Source organism: Leucoraja erinacea, chromosome 28 (assembly GCF_028641065.1).
Source record: "Leucoraja erinacea ecotype New England chromosome 28, Leri_hhj_1, whole genome shotgun sequence".
NCBI lineage: Eukaryota > Metazoa > Chordata > Chondrichthyes > Rajiformes > Rajidae > Leucoraja > Leucoraja erinaceus.
This window is the reverse complement of record NC_073404.1, coordinates 7,993,338-8,010,336: the sequence shown is the minus strand read 5'-3', so window position 1 is coordinate 8,010,336 and position 16,999 is coordinate 7,993,338. Positions and strand designations below refer to the sequence as shown.

General features: G+C 45.5%; 1 protein-coding gene across 4 annotated transcripts in view; it reads right to left on the bottom strand.

The window, feature by feature from the left end:
* The window catches only part of LOC129710556 (multidrug and toxin extrusion protein 1-like), a 28,175-nt gene that overhangs the window by 4,107 nt on the left and 7,069 nt on the right, over nt 1–16,999 (bottom strand). For 3 of the 4 annotated variants that reach the window (XM_055657628.1, XM_055657627.1, XM_055657630.1), the window contains exons 6-15: nt 16,695–16,737; nt 15,372–15,416; nt 13,107–13,204; nt 10,436–10,533; nt 6,606–6,719; nt 4,939–5,006; nt 3,955–4,063; nt 1,050–1,125; nt 884–953; nt 10–142 (exon numbers count right to left, since the gene is read on the bottom strand). In XM_055657628.1, the coding sequence (XP_055513603.1) occupies nt 10–142; nt 884–953; nt 1,050–1,125; nt 3,955–4,063; nt 4,939–5,006; nt 6,606–6,719; nt 10,436–10,533; nt 13,107–13,204; nt 15,372–15,416; nt 16,695–16,737 (854 nt within the window). The remainder of the gene's footprint in view (nt 1–9; nt 143–883; nt 954–1,049; nt 1,126–3,954; nt 4,064–4,938; nt 5,007–6,605; nt 6,720–10,435; nt 10,534–13,106; nt 13,205–15,371; nt 15,417–16,694; nt 16,738–16,999) is intronic. The other variant, XM_055657631.1, reaches the window with a different exon arrangement.

Genomic DNA, 16,999 nt, shown 5'->3' with positions numbered 1-16,999 from the left:
AATCTTTACCTAAGATACCACATTTTGCTGCAAACATCAGTGATATTCCGATGGGATAACCGACCAAGTAGAAGGCGATTAGATTGGCGATGGCTCCCAGCTTTTGTTTCCCAGTCCCTATTAAGATTCCAGTTCTAACACACTGTAAAGAAGTGGAATATGTGAGTTTAACAATTAATTTTCATGGAAAAACTCCTGATATTCCAAACAGAATTATATTACCAAAATATGACTGATTATATATGGAATCTCCAATATAATTGTTGTTGGGGAGATATTAGCATATAAACAGTATTTAAGATCTAGGCCAACAGGCCTTCATGGCCAAGATCCCTGCACTTACAACAACTGTAACTTGAAAATGGAGCCAAACTAGCGACTCTGTATACAGTCTCAGTGTATTGCTGCTATACACTTGTACCGTAGCTGCAATGCTGATCTAAGATGTATCAAAGTGCTTATGTATAGTGATACTTGTACTGGACTGTATACAAAAATGAATTTCACTGTACCTGGGTACATCTGACAAATAAAATACCATAGCAGGAAAATACATTTGTAAAATCTCAAATCTGTAAAATCTTCTACAGGTGCACAGTAGAGAGCATGCTGACCGGTTGCATCGTGGCTTGGTTCGGCAACTTGAGCGCCCAGGAGCGGAAAAGACTACAAAACGTTGTAAACACTGCCCACCCGGTCCATCATTGGCCCTGGCCTCCCTACCATCGAGGGGATCTATTTATGCCTACTATATTCTGTTGTGCTGAAGCAAAGCAAGAATGTCATTGTCCTATCTGGGACACTTGACAATAAACTCTCTAGAATCATGAAATAGAATTTACTTTTAAAATGATTAAATGCAGGTTTGTTTTAAAATACTCACAGCCATGGAATCGAAAAAGTGGTAAGCAGCAGTTAATAGAGCGAGTTTGGAAACTAACTGGATAATTTCTCTGTAAGGGGAAGAAATGGGTAGCAGGGATGTTAGACATTGGTAAATTCACTCGGAAACATCCTGGTCTTGCAGTGAGAAGTATTATTCTACTAACTTGTCAGAGGTAAAGATGTAGCCCACCACATTCTTCACGGCTGCCAGGATCACCGAAATCACCAATGCAGTGAATCCTGTCAGAGAGAATCACAAGGGGATGCACAATATTAAGAAATCCTGAAAACTCGCAAATTAAACTTCACCTCAGATTTTAATTTATTTGAATCACAAAGGGGAGGTATTATCCAACTCTTTTGCACTTATTAAATCACATGCCTTAGTTTAGTTTAGATTGGGGATGCAGCGCAAACACAGGCCCTTCGGCCCACCAACTAGGGGAACCTGTATACTATCCTACATGGACATGACTTGAGAATTAAGGGACTGAAGTTTAGGGGTAACATGAGGGGGAACTTCTTTACTCAGAGAGTGGTAGCTGTGTGGAATGAGCTTCCAGTGAAGGTGGTGGAGGCAGGTTCGTTTTTATCATTTAAAAATAAATTGGATAGTTATATGGATGGGAAGGGAATGGAGGGTTATGGTCTGAGCGCAGGTATATGGGACTAGGGGAGATTATGTGTTCGGCACGGACTAGAAGGATCGAGATGGCCTGTTTCCGTGCTGTAATTGTTATATGGTTATATGGTTATCCTACATACACTAGGGACAATTGAGAATTTTTACCGAAGCCAATTAACCTACAAACCTGCACGTCTTTGGAAATGTGGGAGAAAACCGGAGCACCCGGAGATCTCGGGGAGAATGTACAAACTCGGTAAAGACAGCACCCGTAGTCAGGATCGAACCCGGGTCTCTGCCGCTGAGAGGCAGCAACTCTACCGCTGCGCCATCGTGCCACACTGAATATTTCCACAGATATACTGCAAAAAATGTCCTGACTGGTTGCATCATGGCTTGGTACTGCAATTCTAATGCAGAGAGTGGCAGACTCAGTCTGGTCCTGACAGAAGCCTCCAAGATTAGTCAGGTAAATATTACTTGCATTAGCTCAGTGTTTATTAGCCACCAAGGCAAGTAAGCGGCCAAAATGCCCAGCCTACCAATCCACGTTCTCCAGGGATGCTGCCCGACCCACTGAGTTACTCCAGTACTTTGTGTCTTTTTTTTTGCAAACTAGCATCTGCAATTCCTGGTCTCTCCATCTCGAAAGCACCTCCAGCCAAGAGCTGATGCAAATCTGCTCAATGGCGATACCTACTGGCCAGAGTATGTACTGCAATGATACATCCGTTTAAATGGAAATTGTTCACGTTACATTTACATTGTAAACAGAATCATCGACTCACACCAAAACAGGCCCACCGGCTTAATTTGCCTTGCTGTTGATGAAGCCGAATTTTAGTTAAAAATATAAGAAGATATTAAATTGGCTTCTGGGCTAGCTTACAGCTTATATTTAGTGTCAAATTAGGCTTGCCTTAGGTTGCGGTGTGTGTGAGATAATAAATCCTATAACATTGTCTCCCAAGTGACAGGCAGAGAAGGAGCTAGTCAAATCTTTGAAGTGAGATGCCATAAAGCAAATGACCAATGTTTATGGGGGAGGAGGCGATAGAGGAAGAGAGACATAGTTGGTCACATCTTTGAAGCAAGAGGCAATAAAGCAGATGGCCTATGTTTATGAGGGACCAAGTGACAAAGAAGAACCAGGGAAGTGGAGATAAAATGACCTAAAGCAAATGGCCAATGTTTTTAGTATATCTTGTACCATGTAAACAAAAGGCCTTTGATGTGATGCAATCTGTGGAAACCTTTTCCTGTACCTCTGACATGACTAATGTCTGTGGAATGTGCTAAGGGGACAAAAAAAACCCTATTTAAGGCAATGTAATTCTGTTGTTCAGAGAAGAGGACCGAGGACAGTTGAGTGTCTACATTGGTCACTTAGCTGGAATCCTCGCTCCCTTCCATCGGCCGATGTTAAGTAAAGGTTTGAACTGGTCTACCAAACAGTTTGTGTGGTGTCTGTTTATTAAGAAGCGAACCTGGTTTAGTAGTTAAGATAAGTAACTTTTTCACTGTCAAGGGGGCTAGTCTCATTTACCTGCATTTGACCCATATCCCTCCAAAGTCAGAAATAAAACGTAAAGTTGTAAAGAGTAACATGTTCAGGATGTGTCCCGCAAGGATGTGCTCTCAGCCTCTTGTTACACTCCCTGTACCCTCACCACTGTGCGGCTAACTTCTACCCTCACTCCATATAGAAACAACACCACAATAGTGGGCCGGATCTCAAACTATGACGAGACGGAGTACAAGGAGATTGGGAGCTTAGTAATGTTGACAGGTATAAGAGTCATGACATCTGGAAATGGGGTTCGTGGAGCCAAGGAATCAGGCCAGCAGGTGGTGCAGCAATAGACTCCGTACAGACAGCACCCGTAGTCAGCATCGAACCGGGTCTCTGTCTCTATAACTCTACTGCTGCCGTTACTGCAGTTTGGTTTGGGAACAGTTCTGCCCATGGGTGCAAGAAATTAGAGATTTGTGGATGCAACCCAGTCCATCGCAGAGTCCAGACTGCCCACCATCTACACGTCATGCTGCCTCGGGAAAGCAGGCAACATAATTCAGGACCTTTTTCATCTCGGTCATTCCTCCTCATCCTCCCTGTTCCCGTCGGACAGAAGGTACAGAAGCTTGAAAGTGCACACCACCAGAGTGAAGAACAGCTTCTTCCCCTCATTTATCAAGCTTCTGAATGTTCCTTCTGTTAGCAAGGGTGCAGTTCCGATCTTCCAACCCACCTCTTTGCGGACATTGGACTTTATCTCTGGAACTGTAAAACTATATTCTGCACTCTACCTGTTGTGTTTGATTATATTTATTTCTATTATCTGATTTGCTTGGATAGCACGCAAACAAAAGCTTTTCAGTGTATCTTGGTATATATGACAATAATCAACCAAAGCCAATGTAGAGAATGAGACGCCAGCACTCACCAGCACACCACATCGCCACTCTGGCCGCAGCCTTGGCCTCCTCTGGCTTTTGAGCACCCAGAGCTTTACCCACACGGACACTTGCAGCCACGCTGTACCCCAGAGGGACCTGCAGAGTAAACAACAGCAACCAGTGCAGCTCAACATTAGAAGCGTTTCGGCCCGAAACATTGCCTATTTCCTTCGCCTCATAGATGCTGCTGCACCCGCTGAGTTTCTCCAGCTTTTTTGTGTACCTTCCAGCTCAACATTATCCCGTCTCAGGCTGGCACTCCCTGCACGTTTGACCTGACGAGCAGCTACACCACATCTATGGTACAATACGGTAGTGAACCTGGCTTTAATTGATTGATTGAAAGAAACAACATGGAAACAGGCCCTTTGGCCCACCGAGTCCCACCGACCGTCGATCCCTCGTTTCTAGCTGCTCCACCAGCATTCAACAGCAGGGCGGGGTGGGAGATTGCAGCCTTCACGTGGCCCACCCTGGGTCGACAAATGCAATCAACCCGGCGTGCACAAACAGAAGATCAAACGGATCTAGTTGCCTTACAGCACCAGGCTGTGCACGCCATACACAGGAAGTAGAACAACAGGGCAGTGGGGGTCGGCTTGGTGTCATTGTGTTGTGGATTCATTTAGAATCGAGGTAAAAAGGCCTTTGAAATTTGTCAGCTGTTCCACTCGGGCAACAGGGTGTTCATCCCCTTCTGTCCGTGCCAAACACGATGCCAAGTTAAACTCTTCCCGTCTGCCTGCACGCGATCCATATCCCTCCATTCCCTGGATATCTACACGCCCATCTAAAAGTCTTTGAAACGCCTCTATCGTATCTGCCTCCACCACCACCCCTGGCAATGCATTCCAGCTCTGTGTAAAATCTGCCCCGTACATCCCCTCTAAACTTTACCCCCCCACCCCCACCACCACCTCACCTCTGCCCTCTAGTCTTTGATATTTCCACACTCGGAGAAAGGCGCTCACCATGTACGCTGTTGTTAAAACTTGGTAAATGATGTTCTGGGCCCCCAGCTCCACTTCGTCCACTAAACCTGCAAGAATCAGACAGGAAATGTCAGAGAAGTCAAAAGGAATAGGAGTAGAATTAGGCTACTCGGCCCATCAAGTCTACCCCACCATTCAATCATGGCTGATCTATCTCTCCCTCCTAACCCTATTCTCCTGCCTTCTCCCCATAGCCTCTGATACCCGTACTAATCAAGAATCTATCTATCTCTGTCTTAAAAATATTCACTGACAGCCTCCTCAGCCTTCCGTGGCAAATAATTCCACAGATTCACCACCCTCTGCCTGAATAATTTTCTCCTCATCTCCTTCCTAAAAGAACGTTCTTTAATTCAGAGGCTATGACCTCTAGCCCTAGACTCTCCCACAAGTGGAAACATCCTCTCCACATCCACTCTAACCAAGCCTTTCACTGTGCTATATGTTTCAATGAGGTCCCCCCTCATTCTTCTAAACTCCAGTGAGCACAGGCCCAGTTCCGACAAACGCGCATCATAGGTTAACCTAGTCAAGAGGGTTTTATTGTTATATGTCCCAGACATAACAATGACATTCTTACTTGCATCAGTCCACTGCCTTTTAGCAATCTCAAGCCTTTGAATGGCAATAAAATGGTTCTTTTTGAAGCAAAGTAAATCTTCTTTCAATTCCTGTTACCAAAAATGTTTCCTGTTTGCTATCCAAAAGTTCCCGCTACCATCTAACATAGGAAGCATCCTACTCCACAACCTCTCCCAGAAATCTCTCACTTCAAACCTTTTCCATTCAGCTGCTGGAATTCCTTCTTCAACCCTTGCCATCCTATTCTCATCCTCGAAGATTCTTCTCAAAATCTGCATTCTTAATCCGTCTTGTGGTTTGTCTATACCAAGATGTGGTTTGGAATGAAATCTTGTTTGCTAATGGGCCTGTCCCACTTAGGCGAAATTTTAGGCGACTGCAGGAGACTATGCAGTTGCCACATGTTCGCGGGTGGTTGCCGGGGAATCGTCTTCATGGTTCATGGTCGTGAGGAGTTCCCGCATTCTGGGAACTAGTCGTGGCCTCATTATGGTCGCCGTGAATTTTTCAACTTGTTGTTCCAACGTGGGAAGAAGGACAGTTCAATTTTTCTTCTTTCTCTTTGTTCTTCTTGCACTTCTTTGGTAGTTCAGGAGTCTTTTCTTCCCTCTCTTTTGCATCTTTCTTCTATTTCTTCATTCTTTATTTTTCTCTTTTTTTTTGATTTACGTATCAATTTACAAATGTTAAAAATGAAGCTGTACGAAAATTGTATATCTTTCATGCCGATTGCTTTATTCTTGTACAATTGCTTCTAATAAAATAAATATATTTTTTTAATTGTCTCCACTCCTCCTCCCCCTTCATTTGAAGGATTTACTGTGTACACTGTGCTTTAGCCGTCTTTTTACAGCACCAACCTTCCAGTTCATCGCAGTTTGTGTCTGTATCACCTTGGCTTTGCACCATGTGAATTTTTTTAGACAGGGCAAGCTCTGTCTAAAAAATGCACACGAGCTGGTGAAGGCGTGCGTGTGCGTGTGTGTCGACTTTTGTTTGGTTAAACACAAGGGTTTTGTTCCATTTTTAGTCAAATAAGCTGGGTGTTTTATCCGCTTACTTACCGGCAAGGAAGATGGAAATTTCATACGTCCACCACTCGATACACAACATGAACAGGCTGGGGACAGCCAGCTGCATGAATTGGCCCCACTCCTGCAGACAGTCTGTGGACCATCCTAAACAAGAACAAACTCACCACAGTTGATGCAATATCCAAATGAACACAGACGCCAAGACTATCGGGGATGGACGGTGGCGTTATTGCTAGAGCTGCGCCAGGGAACCAGGTTCGATCCTGACCTAGGGCCCCGTCTGTGTGGAGTTTGTACCTTCTCCATGTGACCGTGTGGGTTTCCTCCGGGTGCTCGGGTTTCCACCCACATCCCAAAGTCGTGCGGGTTTGTTGGATACTCGGCCTCTGTAAATTGCCTCTAGTTTGTAGGGAGTGGGGTAGCATAGAATTAGTGCGAATGGGTGTTCAATGGCCAACGTGGACTCAGTGGAACAAAGGGCCTGTTTCCATGCTGTATCTCTCAATCTAAAGCTACACCCATGCGTTTGGCCCATATCCCTCCAAACCTATCCTGTGCATATACCTGTCTTAATGTTTTTAAAACATTCTGATAGTATCAGCCTCAGCTATCTCCTCCCGCTCATTCCTAATACCTACCCACCATTTAAGGTCATAAGTTATAGGAGTAGAATTAGGTCATTCGGCCCATCAAGTCTACTCCACAATTCCATCGTGGCTGATCTATCGCTCATCCCATTCTCCTGCCTTCTCCCCATAGCCTCTGACACTTGTACTAATCCAAAATATATCTATCTGCCTGAAAAATATCCACTGAAATGGCCTCTACAACCTTCTGTGGCAAAGAAATCACTACCCTCTGATTAAAGAAACTTCTCCTTATCTCATAGAAACATAAAAAAATAGATGCAGGCATAGACCACTGGACCCTTCAAGCCAGCTGATCATCCAAAATCAGTACCTCGACCGAAACGTCATCCATTCCTTCTCTCCAGAGATGTTGCCTCACCCGCTGAGTTACTCCAGCATTTTGTGTCTTCCCCCGTTCCTGCTTTTTACCCCCCATATCCCTTGATTCCTTTAGCCCTAAGTGAAATCTAATTCTCTCTTGCAAACATCCAGTGAATTGGCCTCCACCGCCTTCTGTGGCAGAGAATTCCACAGATTCACAACTCTCTGGGTGAAAAAGTTTTTGCTCATCTCAGTCCTAAATGGCCTCCCCCTTATTCTTAAACTGTGACCCCTGGTTCTGGACTCCCCCAACATTGGAAAAAATGTTCCTGCATCTAGCCTGTCTAATCCTAAAATAATTTAATATGTTTCTATAAGATCCCCTCATCTTTCTAAATTCTGGTGAATACAAGCCCATTAGACCCATTCTTTCATCATGTCAGTCCCGCCATCACGGGAATTAACCTGGTGAACCTACGCTGCACTCCCTCAATAGCAATAATGTCCTACCTCAAATTAGGAGTCCAAAATCGAACACAATACTCCAGGTGCAATCTCACCAGGGTCCTGTACAACTGCAGTAGGACCTCCTTGCTCCTAAATACAAATCCTCTTGCAATGAAGGTCAACATGTTGTTAGCTTTCTTCACTGCCTGCTGGACCTGCATGCTTACTTTCAGTGACTAATGTACAAGCACACCCAGGCCTCGTTGCAACTCCCCTTTCCCTAATCTGACACCATTGAGATAATAATCTGCCTTCCTGTTCTTGCCACCAAAGCGGATAACCTCACTTTTATCCACATTATACTGCATCTGCCATGTATCTGCCCACTCACCCAACCTATCCAAGTCATCCTGCAGCCTCATAGCATCCTCATCGCAGCTCACACTGCCACCCAGCTTTGTGTCATCCGCAAACTTGGAGATGTCACATTTAGTTCCCTTGTCTAAGTGATCAATATTTATTGTAAATAACCAGCACCGAGCCTTGCGGCACCCCAATAGTAACTGCCTGCCATTCTGAAAAAAAACTGGTAATTTCTACTCTTTGCTTCCTGTCTGAGAACCAGTTCTCTATCCATGTCAATACCCTACCCCAAATACCATGTGCTCTAATTTTGCACACTAATCTCTTGCGTGGGACCTTGTCAAAGTCTTTTTGAAAGTCCAAATACACCACATCCACTGGCTCTCCCTTATCCATTCTACCCGTTACATCCTCAAAAAAATCCCAAAAATTAGTCAAGCATGATTTCCCCTTCATAAATCCATGCTGACTGACCGATCCTGTCACTGCTTTCCAAATGCACTGCTATTACATCTTTAATAATTGGCTCCAGCATCTTCCCCACTACCGATGTCAGGCTAACTGGTCTCTAATTCCGTTTTCTCTCTCCCTTCTTTCTTAAAAAGTGGAGTTACGTTGGCTACCCTCCAGTCCACAGGAACTAATCCAGAATCTAGAGAACATTGGAAAATGATCACCAATACATCCATGATTTCTAGGGCCACTTCCTTGAGTACCATCAGGCCCTGGGGATTTATCTGCCTTCAGTCCCAACACCATTTCCTGATTAATGTGGATTTCCTTCAGTTCCTCCCTCCCACTAGATCCTCGGTTCCCTAGTATTTCTGGGAGATTGTTTGGGTCTTCTTCCTAAAAGAACGTCCTTTAATTCTGAGGCTATGACCTCTGGTCCTACTCTCCCACTAGTGGAAACATCCTCTCCACATCCACTCTATCCAAGCCTTTCACTAATCTGTATGTTTCAATGAGGTCCCCCCTCATTCTTCTAAACTCCAGCGAGTACAGGCCCAGTGCCGAAGAAATACTCATCATAGGTTAACCCATTGATTCCTGGGATCGTTCTTGTAAAACTCCTTTGGACCCTCTCCAGACCTAGCACATCCTTCCTCAGATATGGTGCCTTTATGTAAAAAGGTTGCCCCTCATTCCTATTAAATCTTTCCCCCCTCACCTTAAACCCATGTCCTCTGATTCTTGCGTCTCCTACTCTGGGTAAAATACTTTGTGCATTTACCCTATCTATTCCACTCCTGATCTTATACACCTCTATAGGATCACCCCTCATCCTCCTGCATTACATGGAATAAAGTCCTAGCCTGTTTGACCTCTCCCTATGGCCCAAGACCTCGAGTCCTGGCAACAGCCTCATATATCTTCTCTGCACCATTTCTTCCTTTCCAGCTTAACAACATGGGGCAACACGGTGGTGCAGTGGCAGAGATACTGGCTTGGTGCCAGAGCCTGACTAAGGGTGCTTGTACAAACTCCGTACAGACATTCTCCACGTGACTTGCGTTGGTTTTCTCTGGTTTCCTCCTACACTTCAAGGATGTACTGGTTTGTAGGTTAGTTGGCTTGGTAACATTTCTAAATTGTCCCTAGTGTGTGCAGGATCGCTGGTCAGCGTGGACTCTGAGGGCCAAAGGGCCTGTTTCTGCGCTGTATCCAAACTCAACCAAACATCATACCTGCCTCCACCACCACCACCAGTCCAGGCAATGCATCCCAGGCCCCCACTATTCACTGTGTAAAGAACTTGCTCCGTACATCTCCATTAAACTTTCCCCCTCTCACCGGATAACTGTGCCCTCCAGTAAACGCTCTCAGATCCAATGGGTTCACCTGCCATGATCAATAGCCCTTTCATAACCAGGGGAACCAGTCACCTGGTGGTCACCTCAGTAAAATGGAATGGAACCGATCAGCTCTGAAGCAGGTGCTCAGCTCAAGTGAGGACACAACGTGCTGGAGTTGTTCAGCGAGCCAGGCAGCATCGCTGGAGAAGGTGGGTGGGTGATGTTTTGGGTGGGGACGGCCCTCAGCTGGCATGTTCCGCTGTCTATTTCTGTATTTGCTCCACAGGTTTAAGACTTGATTTACCTGCCCAGGTCGGAGTGTGGATCTTTTTCCATCGAATGTACACAAAGAGGACTATGGCTTGACAGTACTGAGACACTACATTAGCAGCAGCCGAACCTCTGAAAAACATCATGTATGCGGCGTTAATGTAGTTCCAAATAACGGCCAGGTCATTATTAAATTGGGGCACCCCTCAATCAATGGTCAATTGCTTGTTACCTTGGTTGGCAATACACAAAATTTCAAATGAGATCTTAGAGGGTGGAATTAAAAAAGTCATTGACGATACCTACGTCAACATAGAAACATAGAAAATAGGTGCAGGAGTAGGCCATTCGGCCCTTCGAGCCTGCACCGCCATTCAATATGATCATGGCTGATCATCCAACTCGGTATCCCATCCCTGCCTTCTCTCCATACCCCCTGATCCCTTTCGCCACAAGGGCCACATTTAACTCCCTCTTAAATAAAGCCAATGAACTGTGGCCTCAACTACCTTCTGTGGCAGAGAATTCCACAGATTCACCACTCTCTGTGTAAAAAATGATTTTCTCATCTCGGTCCTAAAAGACTTCCTTCTTATCCTTAAACTGTGACCCCTAGTTCTGGACTTCCCCAACATCGGGAATAATCTTCCTGCATCTAGCCTGTCCAACCCCTTAAGAATTTAGTAAGTTTCTATAAGATCCCCCTTCAATCTTCTAAATTCTAGCATCAAGGAACACAAGCTCCAAGCAATGTTTCCGACTGGAGTTACTAACATGTGTTCTTCTTGTTTAATGGTTAACCTGATTACAGTTTTTACACTGCGGGTCAGGCAGCATCTGTGGAGGCAGTGTTTTGGGAAACATTCACAACAAGAGTATAGCAGGGAGATTGGTCATCTGACTCAATGGTGTCAGAACAACAACCTTGCTCTAAACGTCTACAGTTGTACAGTAGAGAGCATTAACTGGTTGCAACACCACCTGGTTTGGCAATCCAAACGCCTAAGAACCAAGGGGATTGCAAAAGTGGTGAACACTGTCCAGTCCATCGATGGCGCCCCACCATCGAAGGTGTCTATAGGAGTCGCCGCCTCAAAAAGCAGCCAGCATCATCAGAGACCCACACCTCCCTGGCCACGCTCTCATTTATCTCCTTCCATCGGATAGAAGGCACGGGAGCCTGAAAACTGTAACGCCATGTTTAGGGACAGCTTCTTCCCAACAACCATCAGGCTCTTGAACACTACAAAGTCCAACTGAACTCCAAATTGCCTTCATTGCACATTGGGGTCTACAGGCTCTGATTTGTTTATTAGACATCTTGTTGTTTATTATGCTATCTACTGAGTACTATGTTTACATACCTGTTGTGCTGCTGCAAGCAAGAATTTCATTGTTCCATTCCAGGACATATGACAATAAAACACTCTCGACTCCCCACATCTCCAGCATTCACTTATTTCCCTCATTTTCCACCGCTTCATCCTTTAGATGTTTAGGGATACAGCGCGGAAACAAGCCCTTCGGCCCACCAAACCCCGCACTGACCAGCAATCACCCCGTACACTAACACTATCCTACACACGAGGGACAATTTACAATTTTACTGAAGTCCATTAACCGACAAACCTGTACGTATTTGGAGTGTGGGAGGAAACCGGAGATACAGGAGAAAACTCACGCGGTCACAGGAGGAAATGTACAAACTCCCCAGGGACAACACCAGAGGTCAGGAACGAACCTGGGTCTCTGGTGCTGTAAGGCAGCAACTCTACCGCTGAGCCACAGTGCCGCCTCCTATGTGTACCTCCTTCTTCATCACCTCCTCTCAGCCAACAACCACCTAATTCCATGACTGAATGGGTTAGCATATGCTGAGCGTTTGACAGCACTGCACCTCTACTCACTGGAGTTTAGAAGGTTGAAAGGGGGACCTCATTGAAACTTACAGAATAATGAAAGGCATAGATGGAATGGATGTGGAAAGGACGTTTCCACTGGTGGGAGAGTCTAGGGCCAGAGGTCATAGCCTCAGAATTAAAGGGCACTCTTTTAGAAAGGAGGTGAGGTGTGGACAAGTTGGGCCGAAGGGCCGGATTCCACGCTGTATTACTCTATGACCATCATACGATTCAGATTCAGATTCAATTTTAATTGTCATTGTCAGTGTACAGTACAGAGACAACGAAATGCATTTAGCATCTCCCTGGAAGAGCAACATAGCAAATGATTTGAATACATAGCAAATGATTTGAATGCAGAGCAAATGATTTGAATTTGCACCATTGCTAATCAGTGCAATAACATTTAAACAAAATGACAATCAAGGGCTTGTCCCACTTACACAACTTTTTCGGCGACTGCCAGCACCCGTCATAGGTCGCCGAAAAATTTCAACCTCTCACAACCATACAGGCGTACAACCATACAACCATTTCAACCTCTCACAACCCCCTGGCAACATGCCCCCTGGTGACACCCCGTGACATGTCGCCAGGGGGTCGCCTGTATGGTCATGAGCAGTCTCCTAGTCACCCAAAGAGCCGTAGCATCTTTCGGGTTGCCGCTGAATTTTCAACACGTTGAAAATATTCGGCGACCTATGACGGGTGCCCTTAGCTACCGGAAAAGTCGCGTAAGTAGGACAGGCCCTTACGTGTTTGCATTTCTTTCTTGGAAGAAAAACCGAGTAGTCTGCTACTTACTGAATTCCCAGGTCCAGCACGAACAGCAAGAGGTAATTGATCACAGCGTTAAAGATGTTGGTCACGGTACCCGTGCAAATCTGAGGCAGAACGATTCCCTGAAGTGGGAGGGGGGAAAAAAAAAAATCAAGATGCCCATTTACTAGTGGGAGAGTCTAGGCCATAGCCTCAGAACTTAACACTATCCTACACACTAGGGACAATTTCCAATTTTACCAAAGCCAATTAACCTACTAACCTACAATTAGTACGGGTATCAGGGGTTATGGGGAGAAGGCAGGAGAATGGGATTGGGAGGGAGAGATAGATAGATCAGCCATGATTGAAAGGCGGCATGGACTTGATGGGCCAAATGGACCAATTCTGCTCCTATCATTTATCTAAAACAGCAGGGTGCCGCAGAGCTGACAAAATGTAATTGCTGGTCCATGACAAGTCAAGTCGTCAAGAGAGTTTATTGTCATGTCAATATAGCTTATTGTCCTGTCATCCGGACAAAATTACAAGAGCATTGTGCATGGTGCACTCTTTCAAGAGGTGTACCTCTTGTCCTGAAAGATTTAATTGTTTACTTCTTTGTTAATTGTAAATTCTGTATTTAAGTTTCTAGCAGTCCGCAGTGCTTTAGAGACATAAAGACAGAGGGGGGGGGGGGGGCAATGTGACCTTTTAAAAAAAAAATCAGACTGCTGCCCAGCCGCTGACTTAATAATAACTGTGAAAGTTTTACATCTTCTGGTAGAAAGTTTCCTTATGATTTCAACAATCCAATCCTCTATAAGCTTGGTCGATTATTTCCCGAGATATTTACTAAAATGTATCATCAAACTGACGTTTAAAAAAAATATTGAGGTCGCTCAGCTGCTGATCTCACAATGCCTTTGCACCTGCCTGGCCCCACCCCACTAGCCTGGCTGCTGGTTACACGTGGCCCCGCCCGCTGACTTCACAATACCTTTGGACCTGGCCATTACTAATTCTTAACATTAACTTTTCTGACAGTTTTTTAAAATAAATTTGCTGTTTTCATTGACAGCTTAGATCGACCCACTGTGTGTGCGCGCGTGTGTGTGTGTGCGCGGGGGGAGGGGGGGTAGTGTGTGTGGTTCAGGCTCCTCTCCTGAATTCCATGGAGCTGCCGACGGCTTTCGTACATGAGACGCGCACGCTTCATTTTCAGAGCATTCTGAACACGTGATGCACGGTTGCATTTCGCTCTCTCTCCCCCATATCTCTCTCCTTCTCTCTCCCCCCCCTCTCTCTCTCCCCCACCCCCTGCCCTCCCCCACACCTGAACTCCCTTCCCTACCCCCTTCCCCCCCCCCCACACCCCTTCACTTCCCCCCTCTCCCCATCTCTCTCCTCCCCACTCTCTCTCCTTCCATCTCTCACCACCCCCCCCCCCCACCTCCCTCTGTCTCTTGCCCTTCTGTCACTGCCTCTCCCCATTCTCTCTCTGCCCTCACTCTCTACCCCCCTTCCTCCCTCTCTAGACGAGTTGGGGGCTATGCATCAGTGGATAGGGCAGTTATGGGTTAAAAGAAGCAAATTAATAATATTAATATAATATCAAGGGCGGTAGTTAGCATTTGTGCAGGGGGGTAGTTAGTGTGTGTGACGCCGTATGGCCCCCCCCCCCCCAGCACTCCCCTCCCCTGCAACCACACGTTGGGGGAACAGACCCAACGGGTCTGCACTTGGTCTAGTATTCTTTAAATGGGAAGTGGATCGACCTTCCTCAAATGCTTCACACCTTCAGGTGAAGGTGCTTCTCTAGTGTTCTCAAGTGGGGAAACCTAATGCCCACAAAGACAGGATGGCGCACTGTCAGAGAAATGTATTGCCCGGGTCTGGTCTCCTCTGGTTAAGTCACAAGGTCAGTGCCATAAAGCCAAAGAAACGTGCCACAGTGACGCAACTGGTCGAGGTGCTGCGTCACAACGTCAGAGACCCCGGTTCGATCCTGACCTCGGACGATGTCTGTGTGGAGTTTGAACGTTCTCCCCGTGACCGCCTGGGTTTCCTCCCAAAGGAAGTGTGGATATGGAGAGAATAAAGCTGGATTAGATTAGTGTAGGATTGGTGTAAACGGGTGTTTGATGCTCAGCGTGGAGTCGGGCCATAGGGCCTCTATCTATGCTGCATCTCTCAAGCTCACAGCTTGCATTCCAAAGATGCTGAATAGGTCGAACAGTCACACCTCAACTTAATAAATCCCGTATTCTGCTGCCAGGAAGAAAGACACACATGAAGAAAACTACTTGCCTGATTCTGAAGGTATTTGGTCTCCAACTCAAAAAGAAACATCGCCTAAGAAAGAAAGATGAAGAACGCAAAAGTTACAAACACCGGCAGGATGGACAAGAGTTATACTCACAGGTCATGAAAACACAAATCTGACTGCTTGGATTGAAGGGGAGTGTGGATCAGGCAGAAAATAGAGTCGAGGCCAAAGATCAGACTAGCTATGTGCTTATTGAATGGTGCTGTAGACCCAAGTCCTGTCTAGTCAACTCCAGTCCTATATTCTGATGTAGCATTGAACCTGCCATTTAATCTCATGGGTTATTGGAGATTGGACCATCCAGGTTGCAATGGTCCAAACTACAGACCCATGAGGTATAAAATTGTCTGATCTCTTGTGTAAAGTGCTTGAGATCATAAGTGATAGGAGCAGAATTAGGCCATTCAATCATGGGTGATTTATCTCTCCCTCCTAACCCCATTCTCCTGCCTTCTCCCCATAACTTCAGACAGCCATACTAATCAAGCACCTATCTATCTCTGCCTTAAATATATCCACTGACTTTGCCTCCACAGCCTTCCGTGGCAAATAAATTCCATTGATTCACCACCCTCTGACTAAATAAATTCCACCTCAACTCCTTCCTCAAAGAATGTCCTTTAATTCTGAGCCTGTGACCTTTAATCCTAGCCTCTCCCACCAATGGAAACATCCTCAACATTCATTCATTCTATCCAAGCTTTTCACTATTCTGTACGTTTCAATGAGGTCCCTCCTCATTCTTCTAAACTCCGGCGAGTACAGGCCCAGTACCATCAAACGCTCATCCTATGTTAACCTACTCATTTCTGGGATTATTGACATACCTGCTTTTAGTTTAGTTTTGAGATACAGCACGGAAACAGGTCCTTCGACCCACCAAGCCAACACCGACCAGTGATCACCCTGCACACCAGCATTATCCTACGGACTAGGAACAATTTACAATTTGTACCAAGGCCAAATTAACCTACAAACCTGTACGTCTTTGGAGTGTTGGAGGTAACCGGAGCACCCGGAGAAAACCCACGCAGTCACGGGGTATACGTACAAACTCTGTACAGACAGCACCCATAGTCAAGATCAAACCCGGGTCTCTGGCGTTGTATGGCAGTAATTCTACCGCTGTGCCACTGTGTCACCCTATCTGTACTCTGCTTTTGTAATGTTATCACGCCACATTGCACAGTGAGATTCATTTTGCATACGTTATACATGCGGGCGCTGATATTAAAGGCCATACTAATCAACCAATATTGTGTACACATCAATCAGACTTTGTTTGCCTGTAATAATTCACTCACGGGAAGACCAGGAATAAGTATATTCACATAGTGCTGTGCAAGCCTGCAAGAGAGACAGAAGTTGTTAATTCAAACACAGACTAAGTGGCGTCACATAGAATAAAAAAAAAAACATAGAAAATAGTTGCAGGAGTAGGCCATTTGGCCCTTCTTGCTTTCTCCTCATATCCCTTGATTTCATTAGTCTGAAGACCTATATCTAACTCTCTCTTGAATACATCCAATGAATTGGCCTCCACTGCCTTCTGTGGCAGAGAATTCCACAGATCCACAATTCTCTGGGTGAAAAAGACTTTCCTCATCTA